This window comes from Muntiacus reevesi, chromosome 11, assembly GCF_963930625.1.
Source record: "Muntiacus reevesi chromosome 11, mMunRee1.1, whole genome shotgun sequence".
In the NCBI taxonomy this organism is placed as follows: Eukaryota; Metazoa; Chordata; class Mammalia; order Artiodactyla; family Cervidae; genus Muntiacus; species Muntiacus reevesi.
The window spans coordinates 70100956-70121509 of NC_089259.1; the positions used below are offsets into that span (position 1 = coordinate 70100956).

At 35.4% G+C, this 20554-nt stretch overlaps 1 protein-coding gene across 1 annotated transcript in view; it reads right to left on the reverse strand.

The window, feature by feature from the left end:
• UGGT2 (UDP-glucose glycoprotein glucosyltransferase 2) overlaps window positions 1-20554 on the reverse strand; it is a 133547-nt gene that overhangs the window by 44841 nt on the left and 68152 nt on the right. Inside the window, exons 17-23 of the mRNA XM_065902092.1 lie at window positions 14673-14837; window positions 14212-14335; window positions 14017-14115; window positions 11648-11742; window positions 10055-10261; window positions 7317-7448; window positions 1385-1509 (exon numbers count right to left, since the gene is read on the reverse strand). Coding sequence (XP_065758164.1) covers window positions 1385-1509; window positions 7317-7448; window positions 10055-10261; window positions 11648-11742; window positions 14017-14115; window positions 14212-14335; window positions 14673-14837 — 947 coding nt within the window. The remainder of the gene's footprint in view (window positions 1-1384; window positions 1510-7316; window positions 7449-10054; window positions 10262-11647; window positions 11743-14016; window positions 14116-14211; window positions 14336-14672; window positions 14838-20554) is intronic.

Sequence of the window (20554 nt, forward strand, 5' to 3'; positions counted from 1 at the left end):
TACCTTTATGAATTCAGACCAAGGGAAATATTTATACACCCTATACACACACATACATGAGTGCACACCCTTCACTTCAAATACAGATCACAAATTACAAAGGAAAAACCCAGAGAATATTTTGACATTAAAAAAAAAAAACTTCTTTGTAAAAAGTTACAATTGAATAGCCAAGCCACAAACTGGAATAGTATACTGAAACTTTATATATAGTATCAGTATAGTATACTGATAAAGATACATATAACACATGTTTATAAATCACTGAAAGAAGAAAACCCAACAGATAACTAAGCAAAAAAGCATGAACATATCTTTTACAGAAGAGCAAACAAATTAAAACAATCATGTGAGAAGAAATTCAACTTTACTGGAAGACAAGGAAGTAGAATTAAAACAAGATGCAATTCCTTGTCTTCTAGAAAGGAATTGTAAATTAAAACAAGACGCATTCAAGAGAGAGGGGACATATGTATACCTATGGCTGATTCACATTGATGTATGGCAGAAACTAATACAATATTTAAAGCAATTATCCCTCAATTAAAAATTAAAAAAAAACCAAGATGTAATTTCACATCCATAAGATAGGAAATGAACAGGTTGGGTAACACCAATTATTGGTGAGGACATCAGGAAACAAGGACTAATTCATTTCTGGTGGGAGTGTTAACTGTTCCAACTCTTTTGAAGGACAGAATTTAGCAATATCTGATAAAGCTGAAGATATGTCTATCCTAAACCCAGTAACAACACTCCTTTAGTCTAGCGAAACTCACACATTGCACAAGGAGACATGTAAACTAAGTTCATGATAGCATTTGCATAGTAATAATGAACTAAAGGCAAGTTAATTGTATTTCAGTAATGGAGTAGATAAATGAACTGCAATATATTCACAAAATACTAGAAAGAAATTGAAATGAATAAATTCAGTCTATATACATGAAAATGGGAAAATGGATAAAGTTCCTACAGAGGCAGACTGCAAAAGGAGCCTAGGTATAACAGCATATCTCTAAAAAAGTCAAGGCTTTAACACAATAAAAATTAATAATAGATATTTACATATGAAGCAAAAGTATAAAGGCAAATAGAGGAATCATGCATACAACATTTGAGAAAATGGCTACCTCTTGGGGAAGGAGGAGAATGGGACGGATGGAGAGAAAACAAAAGAGATAGATCCAAGGCAAATAAAATATTAACATCTACAGTTTGGTAGTGGTGAGCAAATGGTATTTTCTACTATTTCTTTATATTCTCTGCATGTCTTTTATTGTATCTTCAGTTGGTACCTGAAACATTTTCTAATCTTAAAAAGAAATCAGAGGCAAAATACCAAACTCCAAAATGAAATGCTCTTATGATTTTAAATACTTACTTCTTTGAGTTCATTTCTGTATTTTCAACAATGTCTTCAATGTTCTCTACTAACTTAGTAAATGTTATCTTTTCTAACAAGTAAAAATCTTCTGCATAGAAGTCTTCACCTACAGGTCCTAAGAACTTAAAAATAAAAACAATTATATTATTGTGTGTCTTCTACAAGATCTCAATCTGTGACCGGTATTTTCTTATCAAACAGGTATTTCTTTAAGCAAAAACTGATTAAACAGATAATGGTTATTTATCCCACCATTTACTAAATCCACTGGGAAACATGAGAAAAGTATTTCCTCACTTCAAGATTACAAGTTAACATTTGTATAAATACCAAAATCAACATGGCAAAAAAAAAAAATCAGCAAACTATTTCCATTTGAAAGTTTTACTTTGAAACAATGCTTTCAAAAACCTAAATCTTTTCATTTTAAAGTAAATGATTCAAATAATTATCTGTATTTCATAAATCTTTTACTTTCAACATTTATTATTTAATCCCTTAATTGTAGTCCATACTATACACATCTGAATATATAAATAAGGCATAAAAGAACAAAACCAAGAGACAAGTCACATAATTTCTTAATAATACCAACCAATCTTCATCTAACTGATGTTGTGTAAACTGCTGGCGCACAGCAAGGTCATGTAGGTTAGTTTTAAATCAGTAACTGCAGAAGTGGGAAGCTGTAAACTTGCCAGACACCTAATTTCTCAGGATGTCTATCCCATCACAACCACTCCAACTGTGCCACCATTATAATTTTGGGGGAAGCTAATATGTACATCATCATAATAGTATGACCATAATAAGCCTTGATATAGAAGGTGAGTCCTAGCATAGTCTTATGAACAGTTAGACTTAAAGACAAGTAGAAAACATGTCAATCAGTTTTTTTTTTTTCCCCTTAGCAAAAGACCAAAAAGAAACAGTTGCAGTGGATTTTCTTACTTCCCCTTCATATGCTTCTGCAATTAATATTTTCTAAAAATTAATAAAGCATAGTTCTTCAATCTTTTCTCATTTGCTCATAACAAAGGTGAAGTTAGCTGGAATACTGGCATCCAGCTAAACAAATACCATATTTCACTTTAAACTTAAAACCTAGTCTCTTAAATGTACAAAAAAATATGTGCTATAATACTAAAAGTACACGTATCAATACTTCATTTCCTTAAGATGGCTGTCAATTTTAAGGTTAACTTTCAAAGCACCTTCAATGTTATATTTTTTGGACTGTGGATAGGATAGGCCTGGAAAATAGCTGAATTTTATCTATACCACTTCTAGTGATCAAGTAGTTTTTTGTTAATAACCCAAAAAAAGCAAATAAAATCTCAAATTATTTTCCTCAGGGATTAACAAGATTGGGAATCTGTACTGATTAAATTCACCAGAAAACTGGCACTATTTCACCTATGTAAGTTCAAATAGCTAGCAGAAATTCTGTTTTTCTGTGCTTTAGTTCTTCTACTTAAAGTTGAATGTAATGTTTGTGGAATAAAATGTTAGTGTAAAATCACATAAGGGCCAAACTGAGAAATGGAACATCAGATTTGAAAATCATGTAATAGTACTATAAAACCTATCTGGAGCTTAAATCTTCTTTACATTTTGGAAATGTGACTTTTCAGTTAAACAGAATAACTGCTGTAACAGAAATGCACTACCTCCTTTGACAGATCATTAACATTTTAGAAAACTCTGTTAAAATGTTCATGCACATACCGAGTAAAAATCTCTCTCTACTTGTTGAAGTTTCATCCACTGGCCCTGACTCTATACTGACTCTCAATGAACATAAAATCTGTGAAAAGTGAAAAGTGAAAGTGAAGTCGCTCAGTCGTGTCCAACTCTTTGAGACGCCATGGACTGTAGCCTACCAGACTTCTCCATCCATGGGATTTTCCAGGCAAGAATACTGGAGTAGGTTGCCATTTCCTTCTCCAGGGGATCTTCCCAACCCAGGGATCGAACTCGGGTCTCCCATACTGCAGGCAGACGCTTTACCCTCTGAGCCACCCAAATCTGTAAAAGTACCCAACAGTTCTCATGATAGCCTTCAGAGATTTAGAGAAAAGAAAAGTTAATATTTACTGAAAATTTACTCTATGTCTGGGGCTATTCTATGTGCTTTAGGTGTAAAAGCATATTTAATCCTCTGACAACTTTGTAAAACATACTACTACATTTTCTATTGTCCAAATGAACAAATTTTATGACAAAGGTCATATAATTAATGGTGTAACTGGAATCTGAATCCAAACTGTCCTGCTAAACGAAAAGGCCTTGCTTGTTTCCCTACTCTCTGCTGTACCATCTCTGTCAGGTATCTGTAAGCACGCAGCATAACCGTTGTTCAGTCACTCAGTCATGTCTGACTCTGCAACCCCATGGACTACAGCATGTCAGGCATCCCTGTCCTTCACCATCTCCCAGAGCTTGCTCAAACGCATGTCCACTGAGTTGGTGATGCCGTCCAACCATCTCGTCCTCTGCTGTCACCTTATCCTCCTGCTTCAATCTTTCCCAGGGTCAGGATCTTTTCTAATAAGTCAGTTCTTCGCATCAGGAGGCCAAAGGATTGAAGCTTTAGCATCAGTCCTTCCAATGAATATTCAGGACTGATTTCCTTTAGGATTGACTAGTTTGATTTCCTTTCAGTCCCAGGACTCTCAAGAATCTCCAACATCACAGTTCAGAAACATCAATTCTTCAGTGCTCAGCCTTCTTTATGGTCCAACTCTCACATCCACATGTGACTACTGGAAAAATCACAGCTTTGACTATAAGGACCTTTGTCAGCAAATTTATTTATTTATTGTATTATGGAGTGTAATAAGAATAAATATAAATATATTGGGTTAGCTACAAAGTTCATTCAGACTTTTCTATAAGATGTTATGGAAAAACCTAAACAAACTTTTTGGCCAAATCAATAGCAACAGTATTGTTTAGGGTTTTATTTAATATTAAAATAGATTTTAAATTCTTTAGCATGTCAGTAAGAAAGTATGAGATCAATACTCCCTAGTTTTGATCATTTATAAACAATTTTAACTTTGAATATGTTTCAATTCTAATGTAAATATTTGGACAGGTTCAAAATGAAGATTGATTCTAAAATGTCAAAATTATTTTGAACATTAAATTATCTGGTTCAGAATTATAGCTACGTGCTACAATTGCTATGATTATTGTGTTTTATAAAAGCATTACTCTTGAGACACAGTAATAAGCTAAGTACTACATTACAGTTCGGAAACCACAGTACTTATTTTCAGATATATCACACTTTTCTATTTCAAACCACAATCCTACAAATACAAAGATAATAAAAATTATAATTTTTCATTACTCAACATAAAAAGTCAACATATTTGACTTCCTAACTATCTCCAGTCCTGACCTCTCCCCTGAACTTAACTTATGTCCAGTTGCTGACTCAACCAGTCTACTCACAAGTCCAGGACGGAACACTGAACTCTCACTATATGCAGAACTGAATTCTCTATCTGATCTTCCTTTTCCTCTGAACAAGCCCACTCCTCCTGCAAGTCTTCCTTACCTTAAAACAATGCAACTTCATTCTGCTGGTCATGCAGTTCTCTCACATCCCACAGCAAATCTGTACGCAATTCCTGTTCACCCTTCCTTCAAAGTACATCTCACGTCTACTTCTCTCTGTTCCCACTAGAGCCATTCTGGTCCAGGCCACCATCAGCTCTCACTTGGTCTACTGTAATAGCTCCTAACTGGCTTCCAGCCTCTACAGTCTATTCTCAATGTAATAGCCACTAATGATCCAAATGAAATGTAAGTCAGTTTATGTCAATCCCCTCTCCAGAACAATGAGCTTCTCAACTCATTCAGAGTAAAACCGCACCTGATCTGGCCCCCCAGCCACTTCTCTCCTGTTCTCCTCATATCTGCCACTCTTAGAACACACAGACATACCTCATCTCAGGACTTTGTACTCCCAGTTCCCTCTCCCTAAAACATTCTTCTTCCAGATATGCAACGCAGTTTGCTCTCTCACCTCTTTTGGTTCTCTGTCCAAATAACCCCATATAAATAAGGACACTATTTGTTTTTGTTCCCTGTGCATCACAATGTAAACTCCACAAAAACATGTTTTTTTCACTACTATACTCTTGGGATTCCAGAAGAATGTTCAGTTCATGGCAAGATTACAGCTAAATCCTTTTGTCAATTTCAAGGAAAATGAGAAGAAAAGAGTTCTAAAAGAAATAAGCTGAATATAACTATAATATTTATCACTAATATTGATAACAATATTATCATGGCTGAGTTACATTAAGCCATGACAAAGAAAGCATAGAGTAGCTTTTCCATTATGTATAACCAAAAGGCAAATTAATAGATACAGCTGTATCTTTTTACAGGCTGTAACTTTTTACCCCTTAAAATGCCTGACAAAGTCAAAGGTAGCCTTATACTTTAAAATTGTTCTAAAAAGTTTTATTTCTTCCCAAAGCAATTGCTAAAGAAAAAAAAAAAAGGAATACCATTTTTGGGCTTTCAAATAGCTCACTATCAAAATTCACTAACACTTTACACTATTATAAACATAAATGCCAACTGTTGTCACCAATTTTACAGTGGCACTGTACATGAGTCTAACTACCTTTAGGAGCTAACACAATTAGCACAAGAACTGTTACACTGAAGAAGAAATACTTAATTTGTGGATGATATGAGTCCCTCATTATTCTCTGATTTCTATTATTTACAGATTCAGATAAGAAAGAATAAATAAGCATAATTTTAAGGGAATGATGATATGGGAATGGAGCACAGAGGGAACAGAACTCATAAAAATGTAGAAAACTGAGCTTTGATGATGACTTAGGGATATACAATTTGATGCTTCAAGCAGAGGTATGTCAAACACACTGCATTCGTTAACTTCTAAAAATACTTAAGCACCAGATTCAATTTTTAAAAACTTAAATCACACCTGAGAAAGAAAACTAGACTATCATACTAAAAATTTAATAAGTAGCTATCATCCATTAATTTTGTATGCATCTATTACAGCTCCCTAATCAACTGGAAAAATATTCTTAGTATATTAAGAGAAAAAAAGTGTGATTATAATTATGTATTTAAAAAACAGACAAGGCTATGCAGAGTAGAAACAAAGGATTTGAAGGTAAAACCTAGAGGGTGGGATGGTATGGGAGATAGGAGAAAGATTCAAGAGGGAGGGGACATATGTATACCTATGGCTGATTCATGTTGATGTACAGCAGAAACTAACACAATATTGCAAAGCAATTATCCTCCAATTAAAAATAAATAAATTTTTTAAAAAAGAAAAAATCTTTATTAGGATGTTGGGAGTAAGAGTGACCTTCCCCATAGTTTTTAAAAATTATATTAAAACAAATATTAAAAATAATACAAACACAAATTATATTAATACAAATATTATAAATAATACACAAATAATGCAAATATAACATAAAATTATATTAATTATATTTGTGGTATAACTTTACACCACAAAACCTACAAAGGTATTATTAATATAATCAATTGTAGAAAAAAGCGACAAACAGAAAAAAGATGTTAAAATGTACTTTATACACACATTTACAACAGTGATTCTCAATTACAAAGTTGTAATATATACTAAACTGCTTGTTCTAATACTTACCTTATAAAAGCTATCCCCAAAGAACATCCTCAGCCACATCCAATGTTATCATCAATGGGGGTAGGGGTGAAGACACAGGGAGCGTGCCATGAACTAAATGATCTCAGAGGCCGGTCTATTTATGCTGAGACCTGTCTGGCGTGAGCCTCTGTGTGTACTGCATTAGGTGTATTGTAACAGAAAATGTTTGAGACCTTTGTATCACAGTGTCACTGAGAAAAGTAAGCAATCGCTTTTTCTACTTACCCTCCCATTGCTGACAACACCATTTTCTCCAGGACTCAATTTAAGTACATCTCGGCAGAACAACTGGTGAGTTCGAAAAATATTCACTCCAATGGTATTATATTTTTTCTCAAAGGCATTTTTATCCATCCCCTAAGGCATAAGTTAAGAATGATAAAAACAATAAGAGAACAGTAAATACATAAAATAAATTTTTAACATAGCTTACTTTAATAAGTCATTATAAAACTTAAAATTACATTAACTTTTGATTTTTAAAAGTACCATCTTGTTCTGAAATCACATTTTAAAAAAAGAATCCTTCTTGGCAAGGCAATTACAATATTTGTAAATCCTGTTATAAGTAGATAGCTTGCTATTCCTTTTGTTGAGAATGTGGGGTAGATTACTGATTAATAAAATGCTAGGGAACATCATTTAAAAAAAATGTAACATTAAAAAATAAAATACAACGCTTATTAAATTCCAAACTCACTACTTCCATTTTGGTGTGCTCAACTAAAAAATACTGGTTAAAATAAAAATACTCTGTCTCATTCCAATCCCACAAAACCAGTTTAGTAATAGTACATTTAAATTCTGAAATACAAAAGTAATATTATCCATCTCAGTGTGTATCAAACATTAAGTGAAAGTCGCTCAGTCTGCAACCCCACGGACTATACAGTTCATGGAATTCTCCAGACCAGAATGCTGAAGTGGGTAGTCTTTCTGTTCTCCAAGGGATCTTCCCAACCCAGGGATTGAACCCAGGTCTCCCTCATTGCAGGTGGATTCTTTCAAACATTAATATGCATACAAACCACCTGGGTGACTTGTTAAAATATAGACTGTACTGGAGCAGATCCAGGGTGGGCCTTGCCTTCTGCATTTTCATCATGTTCCTGGAATACCTACAATATCAGAAAAGATTCCCTGCCTGCCCAAGGCACAGCCACAGGTGGGCACTGAGCTCTAGAAATCTGGCTAGTATTACTGAGAAATTTACTGTAATTTTATTTAGATTTAGAACAGCCACATGAAGTTGCGGCTACAGTATCAGACAGTGCAGCCCTAGAACTTCACTTTCAGAATCTCTCAAGTCAACTCCTCTCTGATCACAAGCTGCTGACCCTCCAGCTCATTCACTGCAGTGTCACCAGAACAACCATTAGCCAACCCTTCAGTCCCTTGATCCAACCACTTATTGTCTATCGTGCTTTCCATATCATAATTTTTCTCCTAACCAAGCTCTACCTCAGAGCCCTTTACCATAGCAAAAACAGTGCATGCTCAGTTCCCTTGAATGCCTCCTCTCAGTTATAATCACTTGGCAAAACCTCAACTCTGGTTAAAGATAATTCTGTTTACTCTGCGACAAGATCCAAACAGTGTTAGGATGGCTGGAGAAACACGTGCGGCCAACACTGATCTCACTTTCAATTATGGTCACTAATCTCAAGAGAGCCCTCAGAAATTTTCCTATACCACTGTTTTTTTTTTTTTTTTTTCCTATACCACTGTTGATCGACTTTCTTACTCTCAGAACAATAGGAAAATACTTGACATTCTCTCCTCTTTCCTTCAACCTCTAAGAACACCTACTCCCATCCTAATACTTAGCTAATGATCTGACTTTTTTTGAAAACGGAATCAAATCAGAAGAGAAGTACTCATCTTGCTACCACCAAATAAATCTACCCTGTTCTTAAACCAACACTTGGAACTTGTGTAGTGGGTCCCAGGACCTCTTTTCTACTCAAGAAACATCCTCCCACTTTGCTCCTTTCTCTCCAGATCATCCTCCTATTTGGATGGACTGTTTTCATTAGCATACCAAAAAAGTGAAATCCTTCCCTGACCTCAAGTACTATTCTAGCTACACAATATTTCTCTGTTCTCCGCATAGGAAAATTCCTTTAGAAAGCTACGAATACTTGCTGTCTCTTATGATTTCCCTTTCTCTCGACTCCAGTTCACCTTTATACCTACTACTTCATTGAAACTGTTCTTATCAGTCACCAACGACCACCTTCCTAATTTCAAGACATCTGGCATAGTTGACCATGTCCTCCTATAAATACTTTCTTCAGATCCACTGTATTCTTGAATCTGGTATATTCTTCTTACAGACTTTCCATGGCTTGATATCTCATTTCATTCAGAGCTTTGCCCAAACAACAGCTCTTTAGAGATGCCTTCCCTTGACCACTCCAGCTAAAAGAACATCCCTCAAACAGTATACTTTCTTATAATCTTTTTTCTAGCACCACTTACCTTTTCTTTCCCATTACAGTGTAAGTCCATAAGAACAGGGATTCTATCTGCCTTGTTTACAAGTATTATCCCCATTGTCTGGGAGTCAATCAATAAATTTTTTGAATGGATTAATGAGTCTTTCTTCCAGAGCATCAGCTTTTACCTTAGAATTTTTCCCTGTACTGGATCCCTTCAGTGAAATAACTGAGGATTATTTACATATTCCTTTATCTCCCAATTCTTCACATAAGTACATATCCAAACTAGAAAGCCATTAACTTTAAGATCATTGAGTAGTAGCTGAAATATCTGAAATTTGATATGTTCAGTGCTTCTATGCAAAGCCATATCATTTAAAGAGGACCTTCCCACTGTAGAGCTTATGATCCCCATTTGATTATACTTATTGATTTTTTGGCAACATATCTCCAAGCACACTGAAATATTTTTGAAATATGCAACAGATATGTATCTATTATTTCAAACAAACAGCTACTAACCTCAGTAAGCAATGTTTTAATTTTATTTCCAGAGTAAATAGCTGCAGCGGTTTTTTCTTCCGCCAGTTTCCTGAGAAAGTTTCTCAAAAAGCTGTTTTTCAGTGTAAGAAAAGCTGCCAGAATTCCTCTAGAAATAGTTGTGTTTTCTTCATCTATTTTTGATGTAGGATTATAAATAACCCCCAACCGACTATGACCACTTCTTTTCTGCAAAACACATTTAAAGGTGATAAAGATCAGTATTTTACATATCCTTTTACAATGGAATTTTGTAAATCTCATAAAATTTTCAAAGACTAAAATCATACGAAGTACACTTGATCCTTGAACAATGCAGGGGTCAGATGCACCAACCCCGAGCAGTCGAAAATCCACTTATAGTTGGCCCTCCATATTCAAAGTACCACATCTGTAGAGTCAGCCAACCACAGATGACATAATACTGCAGTATTTACTACTGAAAAAAATTTGTGCATAAGTGGATCCATGCTGTTCAAACCCTGCTGCTGAAAGAGCAAAAGTATATTCTTTGACTACAGTATAATTAAGTTAGAAATCAATCACCAAAAGAAAACTAGAACATCAGTCTAATTTTTATGAGATAACCCAGCATCTACAAATGTTTTTTAAATGTTACATTTGTGCTTTGCAAGAACATATACTATGCAATGTGCATTTTTCTATCAATATTCATTAGGTAAAGTTTGGGGATTTTATTATTCAAATCATCTGTACATCCCTATTGATTTTCTGTTTACTTGTTTTACTTATTACTGAGATAGATATGTAAAAAAATAGTACAATTATGGAGGCTGGTAGACCAAGATCAGCGTGCCAGAATGGTCAGGTGCTGGTGAGGACCCTGTTCTGGGTTGCATTTTCTAATTTCTCCTTGGATCCTTACATGACAGAAAGAGAGTAGGCTAGCTCTAGGACCTCTTCTTGTAAGAGCACTAATCCCATTTATGAGGACCCCACCCTAATGACCTAATTACCTCCTAAAGGTCCCATCTCCAAATATCAGCACATTGAGGATTAGATTTGAACATTAAAATTTTGAAAGAAAAGAAAAAAGTGTTAGCCACTCAGTAGTGTCCGACTCTGTGTGATCCCATGGACCGTAGCCTGCCAGGCTCTTTTGTCCATGGAATTCTCTAGTAAGAATGCTGGAGTCGTTTGCCATTTCCTTCTCCAGGGATCTTCCCCACCCAGGGATCAAACCTGAGTCTCCTGCACTGCAAGAAGATTCTTTACCATCTGAGCCACCAGGGAAGCCCTATAAATTTTTGGAGGGACACAAACATTCAGCACATACACGCCATTAGACATGTACATGTATGTGCAACAGCAAGGACTAGGAGAGAATATACAAGTCATGAATCACAGAAGACAGGTAGGGCTGTCTTTTCTGTCAAGGTTGCCTATCTTACATGGAGAAAGAATCTGAGCTCCTGTCTTAGCACCACGTTCTAACCAAGTTAAGGAACTGAAAATGTTAACATGAAGGAAAATAAAGATTTAATGCACATTTTTCATACGGCTTTCTCAAAATTACAACACATTAATTTTTGTAGAAAGTGTCCAAATACTCACCATGTGATTTAATGCATTAAAAAGCAGTTTTCTCCCAGATGGTTTGTCAAAATCAGCAATAATCCAGAAAGTAACTGAAGAAATTACATAATCATCTGAAAGTTTCAAACAGTATAAACTAATTCTTAAAATCAAACCAAAGATAGGAACATTTCCAGTTAACAAAATACATAAAAATAATAATTTTTAAAATGAATCATTTTGAAAATAAGCAAATATTGGTAAAAATTAAACACACACAGAGTGAAATACATAGAAAATGTTAAGAGTAATTCATTTATAAACTTTGTATAAACTCAGGTACCAAAAAGAAAGAATAGTCCCCAAGAAACACATCTATGGGATACTTTTGCCAGTAGAGAAAATTGTATTATGCTTAGCAAGGTTCTGCTGTTGGCATGCAAAATTGCCTTCCAGCTACATATGTTAAAAAAAAAATGATATTTATACCTTACATAATGTAAAACCAGACACAATAAATTATTAGCAGATACTGGAAACAGCAACATTTTATTAGCTTATGATTCAGGCATTTCAAAAATTCTGGCTATTGTTAACTTAGTCTAATTCACATCATCTTGTGCCAAAAACATCAATACATTTTTTTTTCCCAGAAACATCTGAAAATCTGGAAGCCACAAGATGAAACAATTTTTAATTCTGCAGTCACAGTTAAGTGGGTTTAATTTCATCCAACCTCAGCATACAACATCTGAAATAATACTTGTCTGGCTATCATTAATCCTATACAAAAATTAGTTCCTTGGATCATATGACCCACTTAAAATAACTATAGAAAGTTTGCTATACCAAAAACTTACACCTGAATAGATGTGAAGCTACAGTTATCATCACTGTTGTTGTTCAATTGCTAAGTCGTGTCCGACTCTTTGTAACCCCATGGACTGCAGCACGCCAAGCTTCCCAGTCCTGCACCATCTCCCGGAGCTTGCTGAAACTCATATCCACTGAGTAGGTGATGCCATCATACCATATTCAGTAACATATAATTATGCAAAAACTGACTTTCGTTAATGAAAAAAATAAGTAACATAATGAAGGACAACACTGATTCTCCTTGCAATCCTTCAGAAGCAATTTAAGAGTAATGCAGTGGTGACACATTCTTTTCAAAGAAGAAAGGTAAAGAATTCTCATGTCTTCTTAAATGTGAGCACTTTTACCATTACAAATAGTAAACTGAGAAATATTTAAAAAATGCTAAGCAAGTTTCTCCCAATTTTATATTTCTTTACATAAATACAAATAAAGAAATAAGGTGTTTCTCAGTTAATTATTCTTTTAAATTGCAAGAGATTTAATCTAAGGGGATTAGTTATAGGCTAACTTACTCTATTCTGACGCCCCGAAGCAATTTTTGAAATACAATCCAGAACCTGATAAGTATATTTCTTCTATTTTTTATTCCCTGTTTCTCTGTCTACTTTTCTTTTCATTTGACACATTCAGGACCTTAGCCTGCCATACGATGGAACTGAATTATATCTTATTATTTGTTGAATTTCTTGTAGACAGACCACTCACTTTATGAACATAAAATCACAGATCTGTTACAAAGTAATTCAAAGGCGATCTGGTCCTAATTTGGATTTACCCCACAGCATTCTCAAAAACTAGCTGTCTGCTTAAATCTCTCTCATATATAAAAATTACCCCTTATTTCACAGTAATTTCATCTTTAGATCACTCATTGTCAGAAAGTTACCACTTTATAAAACAACATAAAAATCAGCTTTCTTTTATGTTTCATACCTGGGTCCTCTGTGTAGTCTCCAGAACAAAGTAGGTCAAACAAAACAAAGTGAAACTCAAACCAACCAAACTCCATTATCTGAAGAGTTCATGGTGTCTCACAAGTCTGTGGTCATATTGCACTTTTCCTATCTAGGCTAAATCCTTATTTCCAAAGATGTTCCTGTCTTGGTTCCCCTTCCTTTGGATATGACCGCTATCCTAAGCAAAACATTCAGACACTGTTTAACCAGAATGCAGAACTATTCTCCCCTCATCTAGGGATTACACTTTTATCCATGCCTTATAGATTATCAGGTTACTTAATCTTGAAAGTGTTTTATCACCTTCCTAAAAGGGAGAATAATAGAATAGCTTGCTTTAAAAAAAAGGCAAAGAAATAAGATTAACCCCTCTCCATATATGATTAGCTAGGATAGGTGGCATCATTTTTCTCAGCAAAATCCTTTTATCCTAACAATTTACAAATTCTCAAATTGAAAACCAGGCCTCTAGTCAAGTAACAACATACAAAAATGCGCTATGCAAACATTTAATAAAATTATTAACTTTTACCATTTAGGAATAAATTCAGGAAAATAAAATATGCTTATTACCTCCTTCAGTTACATAGTACATGTTCTCTGCAATTACAGCACTCTTATCTTGTGTATCCAAGAAGAAGAAAGTAGAGAAATCTTCAACATCAGCAGTTACTAAAAATTTTAATATTAAATGTTAAGTAATGAATTAATAAAACATTCACAACTCAATAAACATTTGTAGAAAAGTATATAGAAGGATTATTTTACCTGATGTAGATATCAAATTAAGGTACTGCCATTTATTGTGCAAAATCAAAGGATTTATACGGGGCACAACATTATTTTTACCCATTAGGAAGTCAACTGCATTTATTCGATCATTTAATGCACCCTAAAATAACAAAATATTATTTAGGTAATATAGGCAATTTATATGCATATGTTTTAATATGATGCAGATAATACATTTAGAGACTGCTTAATCTAAAATAAGTCAATTTAAGAGTCTTATAATAAATTTTCCTGTAAAACTTTGGAGTTTCTTTCCAATTAAGCAATTTTTAGATGTAATTATGCACAGATAAATTTAATTACTACTTTAAAAAGCACTACTAAATGATTAGAATGGAAACTTTTACGCAATTAACTTTAGCTATTAAGACAGTTCTAATATAGAAATGATTTATAAATATTATACATCACACATTTTCTCATACATGCTTACCTACCATAAAAACTTCCTTTTGTAAATACGCAGTTGTATCCATCATTCTGTGAAGAAGAGCCATTTCTAATTCCTTAAAATTCAGCTCTTCACGATGAAAGGATTCACCATTATAAAGAGCTTGAGGCAAAGGACCCAAGCCAGTCATCTTATAAAAGTTTGTTCCTGCCTATTCAATTAAAAAAAATACCAGAGAGTTAAACAAAATATGTCTGTCTGAAAAAGAAATACATAAATAAAGGGAATGCCACATTTTTGTATGTCATAGAAAGATGTTAGTTTTGCTAATTTTATCTGTTATTTACAACACTATTTAAAGGAAGGTAATTTACCTACAGAGAACAAGTCAGAAAACTTTTTTAAAAAGGCCCAGACACATATTTTAGGTTTTGTGAGCCATCTGGTCTCTGACACTACTCAATCGTGATGTTACAGTGCAAAAGCAATGACACACAACACATGAACGAATGAACCTGGCTGTCTCCAACAACCTGTGTTTATAAAAACAGGTGGAAAAACAGGTGGTGGAAAGGCTGGATTTGGCTCGGGGGCTGTAGTTTGCTGGCCTTTGATACAGAGTATGACTTTACTTTAAAAAATACATCTACGTGCATAAGAGGTTAATTTATCTCTATGTTCATTTGTTCAGTAAACATTCATTGACGTCATGTGTCTAGCCAGACTCTGTGAGTACAAAGCTAAAATATCTGCCTTCAAGGGGCTCACACATATACAAGCAAAACTGAGGCCATAAACCAGGTTTTATGGGAGCCCAGAAAAGAAGTGATAAAGTTTGAGTGTGGAGAGAGGGATCATGGAAACCCTCTTCAGGGAATAACAGCAAAATCTTAAAGGACAAGTAAAAATTTGCTTGTCCTTTAAAAGTGGAGAAAGACATTCCAAGAAAAAACAGACAGCACTGCAAGGAATAGAAGGGAAGAGAGGATATGGTATATTTAGGAAATGGCAAACAGTTTTCTGTGCTATCACTTTACAGATGATAAAACATACAGAGAATCACTTCCAATGTCATATAACTACTACATTTTTTTCCCCAGTTATTTTTATTAGTTGGAGGCTAATTACTTTACAGTATTGTAGTGGTTTTTGCCATACATTGACATGAATCAGCCATGGATTTACATGTGTTCCCCATCCTGAACCCCTCTCCGATCTCCCTCCCCATCCCATCCCTCTGGGTCATCCCAGTGCATCAGCCCCGAGCACTTGTCTCATGCATCCAACCTGGACTGGCGATCTGTTTCACACTTGGTAATATACATGTTTCGATGCTGTTCTCTCAGATCATCCCACCCTCGCCTTCTCCCATAGAGTCCAAAAGACTGTTCTATACATCTGTGTCTCTTTTTCTGTCTTGCATATAGGGTTATCGTTACCATCTTTCTAAATTCCATATATATGGGTTAACTATTACATTTTGGAAACAGAATTTCTACTTACAAGTATGTGACCAATAGTCTGAACTCTTAACCACTGAACTATATTACATATATACATATGTCGGGAGAAGTATCAGTAACCTCAGATATGCAGATGACACCACACTTAAGGCAGAAAGCAAAGAAGAAGTAAAGAGCCTCTTGATGAAAGTGAAAGAAGAGAGTGAAAAAGTTGGCTTAAAGCTCAACATTCAAAATTAACAAACCGTTAGCAAGACTCATTAAGAAACAAACAGAGAAGAACCAAATCAACAAAACTGGAAATGAAAAAGGAGAGATCACAACAGACAACACACTGAAATACAAAGGATCATAAGAGACTACTACCAGCAGCTCTATGCCAATAAAATGGACAACTTGGAAGAAATGGACAAATTCTTAGAAAAGTATAACTTTTCAAAACTGAACCAGAAAGAAATAGACAATCTTAACAGATCCATCACAAGCATGGAAATTGAAACTGTAATCAGAAATCTTCCAGCAAAAAAAAAGCCCATGACCAGATGGCTTCACAGCTGAATTCTACCAAAAATTTAGAGAAGACCTAACACCTATCTTATTCAAACTCTTCCAGAAATTTGCAGAAGAAGGTAAACTTCCAAACTCATTCTATGAGGCCACCATCACCCTAATTCCAAAACCAGACAAAGATGCCACAAAAAAAGAAAACTACAGGCCAATATCACTGATGAACATAGATGCAAAAATCCTTAACAAAATTCTAGCAAACGAATCCAACAACATATTAAAAAAATCATACACCATGACCAAGTGGGCTTTATCCCAGGAATGCAAGGATTCTTTAATATCCGCAAATCAATCAATTTAATACACATTAACAAACTGAAAGATAAAAACCATATGGTTATCTCAATAGACGCAAAAAAAGCCTTTGACAAAATTCAACATCCATTTACGATAAAAACTCTCCAGAAGGCAGGAATAGAAGGAACATACCTCAACATAATAAAAGCTATATATGACAAACCCACAGCAAACATTATCCTCAATGGTGAAAAATTGAAAGCATTTCCCCTAAAGTCAGGAACAAGGCAAGGGTGCCCACTCTCACCACTACTATTTAACATAGTGTTGGAAGTTTTGGCCACAGCAATCAGAGCAGAAAAAGAAGTAAAAGGAATCCAGATAGGAAAAGAAGAAGTGAAACTCTCACTGTCGGCAGATGACATGATCCTCTACATAGAAAACCCTAAAGACTCTTCCAGAAAATTACTAGAGCTAATCAATGAATATAGTAAAGTTGCAGGATATAAAATTAACACACAGAAATCCCTCACATTCCTATACACTAACAATGAGAAAACAGAAAGAGAATTTAAGGAAACAATACCATTCACCATTGCAACAAGAAGAATAAAATACTTAGGAGTATATCTACCTAAAGAAACAAAAGATCTATACATAGAAAACTATAAAACACTGATGAAAGAAATCAAAGAGGACACAAATATTGAGAAATATACCGTGTTCATGGATTGGAAGACTCAATATTGTGAAAATGATTATACTACCCAAAGCAATCTATAGATTCAATGCAATCCCTATCAAGCCACCAATGGTATTCTTAACAGAACTAGAACAAATAATTTCACAATTTGTATGGAAATACAAAAAACCTCGAATAGCCAAAGCAATCTTGAGAGAGAAGAATGGAACTGGAGGAATCAACCTGCCTGACTTCAGGCTCTACTACAAAGCCACAGTCATCAAGACAGTATGGTACTGGCACAAAGACAGAAATATAGATCAATGGAACAGAATAGAAAGCCCAGAGATAAATCCACGAACCTATGGACACCTTATCTTTGACAAAGGAGGCAAGAATATACAATGGAAAAAAGACAACCTCTTTAACAAGCGGTGCTGGGAAAACTGGTCAGCCACTTGTAAAAGAATGAAACTAGAACACTTTCTAACACCATACACAAAAATAAACTCAAAATGGATTAAAGATCTAAATGTAAGACCAGAAACTATAAAACTCCTAGTGGAGAACATAGGCAAAACACTCTCTGACATAAATCACAGCAGGATCCTCTATGACCCAACTCCCAGAATATTGGAAATAAAAGCAAAAATAAACAAATGGGACCTAACGAAACTGAAAAGCTTTTGCACAACAAAGGAAACTATAAGCAAGGTGAAAAGACAGCCTTCAGAATGGGAGAAAATAATAGCAAATGAAGAAACAGACAAAGGATTAATCTCAAAAATATACAAGCAACTCCTGTAGCTCTATTCCAGAAAAATAAATGACCCAATCAAAAAATGTGCCAAAGATCTAAACAAACATTTCTCCAAAGAAGACATACAGATGGCTAACAAACACATGAAAAGATGTTCAACATCACTCATTATCAGAGAAATGCAAATCAAAACCTCAATGCTACCATTACATGCCAGTCAGAATGGCTGTTATCCAAAAGTCTACAAGCAGTAAATGCTGGAGAGGGTGTGGAGAAAAGGAAACCCTCTTACACTGTTGGTGGGAATGCAAGCTTGTACAGCCACTATGAAGAACAGTGTGGAGATTCCTTAAAAAACTGGAAATAGAACTGTCATATGACCCAGCAATCCCACTCCTGGGGATACACACCAAGGAAATCAGATCTGAAAGAGACACGTGCATCCCAATGTTCATCACAGCACTGTTTATTATAGCCAGGACATGGAAGCAACCTAGATGCCCATCAGCAGACAAATGGATAAGGAAGCTGCGGTACATATACACCATGTAATATTACTCAGCCATTAAAAACAATACATTTGAATCAGTTCTAATGAGATGGATAAAACTGGAGCCCATTATACAGAGTGAAGTAAGCCAGAAAGATAAACACCAATACAGTATACTAACAGATACATATGGAATTTAGAAAGATGGTAACGATAACCCTATATGCAAGACAGAAAAAGAGACACAGATGCATAGAACAAACTTTTGGACTATGGGAGAAGGCGAGGGTGGGATGATCTGAGAGAACAGCATCGAAACATGTATATTACCAAGTGTGAAACAGATCGCCAGTCCAGGTTGGATGCATGAGACAAGTGCTCGGGGCTGGTGCACTGGGATGACCCAGAGGAATGGGATGGGGACGGAGGCGGGAGGGGGGTTCAGGATGGGGAACACATGTAAATCCATGGCTGATTCATGTCAATGTATGGCAAAAACCACTACAATATTGTAAAGTAATTAGCCTCCAACTAATAAAAATAAATGGAAAAATTAAAAAAATAAAAATAAAAAGTCAAAAAAAAAAAAAAGCGCTCAACATTCAGGAAACTAAGATCATGGAATCTGGTCCTATCACTTGATGGCAAACAGATGGGGAAACTGTGACAGACATTATTTTGGGGGGCTCCAAAATCATTGCAGATGGTGACTGCAGCCATGAAATTAAAAGACGCTTGCTCCTTGGAAGAAAATTATGACCAACCTAGACAGCATATTAAAAAGCAGAGACATTACTTTGCCAACAAAGGACATCTAGTCAAGGCTATGGTTTTCCCAGTAGTCATGTATGGATGTGAGAGTTGGACTCTAAAGAAAGCTGAGTACCAAAGAATTGATGCTTCTGAACTGTGGTGTTGGGAGAAGACTCTTGAGAGTCCCTTGGATTGCAAGCAGATCCAACAGAGAAATATCAATAACCTCAGATATGCAGATGACACCACTCTTATGGCAGAAGGTGAAGAAGAACTAAAAAGCCTCTTGATGAAAGTGGAAGAGAAGAGTGAAAAAGTTGGCTTAAAACTCAACATTCAGAAAACGAAGATCATGGCATCGGTCCTATCATTCATGGCAGATAGATGGGGAAACAGTGGAAACAGTGGCTGACTTTATTTTTTTGGGCTCCAAAATCACCGCAGATGGTGACTGCAGCCATGAAATTAAAAGACACTTACTCCTTGGAAGGAAAGTTATGACCAACCTAGATAGCATATTAAAACAAAGCATATTGCCAACAAAGGTCCATCTAGTCCAGGCTATGGTTTTTCCAGTGCTCATGTATGGATGTGAGAGTTGGACTATAAAGAAAGCTGAGCACCAAAGAATTGATGATTTTGAACTGTGGTGTTGGAGAAGCCTCTTGAGAGTCCCTTGGACTGCAAGGAGATCCAACCAGTCCATCCTAAAGGAGATCAGTCCTGGGTGTTCATTGGAAGAACTGATGTTGAAGCTGAAACTCCAATACTTTGGCCACCTGATGCAAAGAGCTGACTCACTGGAAAAGACCCTGATGCTGGGAAATATTGAGGGCAGGAGGAGAAGGGGATGACAGAGGATGAGATCGTTGGATGGCATCACCAAGTCGATAGACATGGGTTTGGGTTGACTCTGGGATTTTGTGATGGACAAGGAGGCCTGGCATGCTGCGGTTCATGGGGTCGCAGAGTTGGA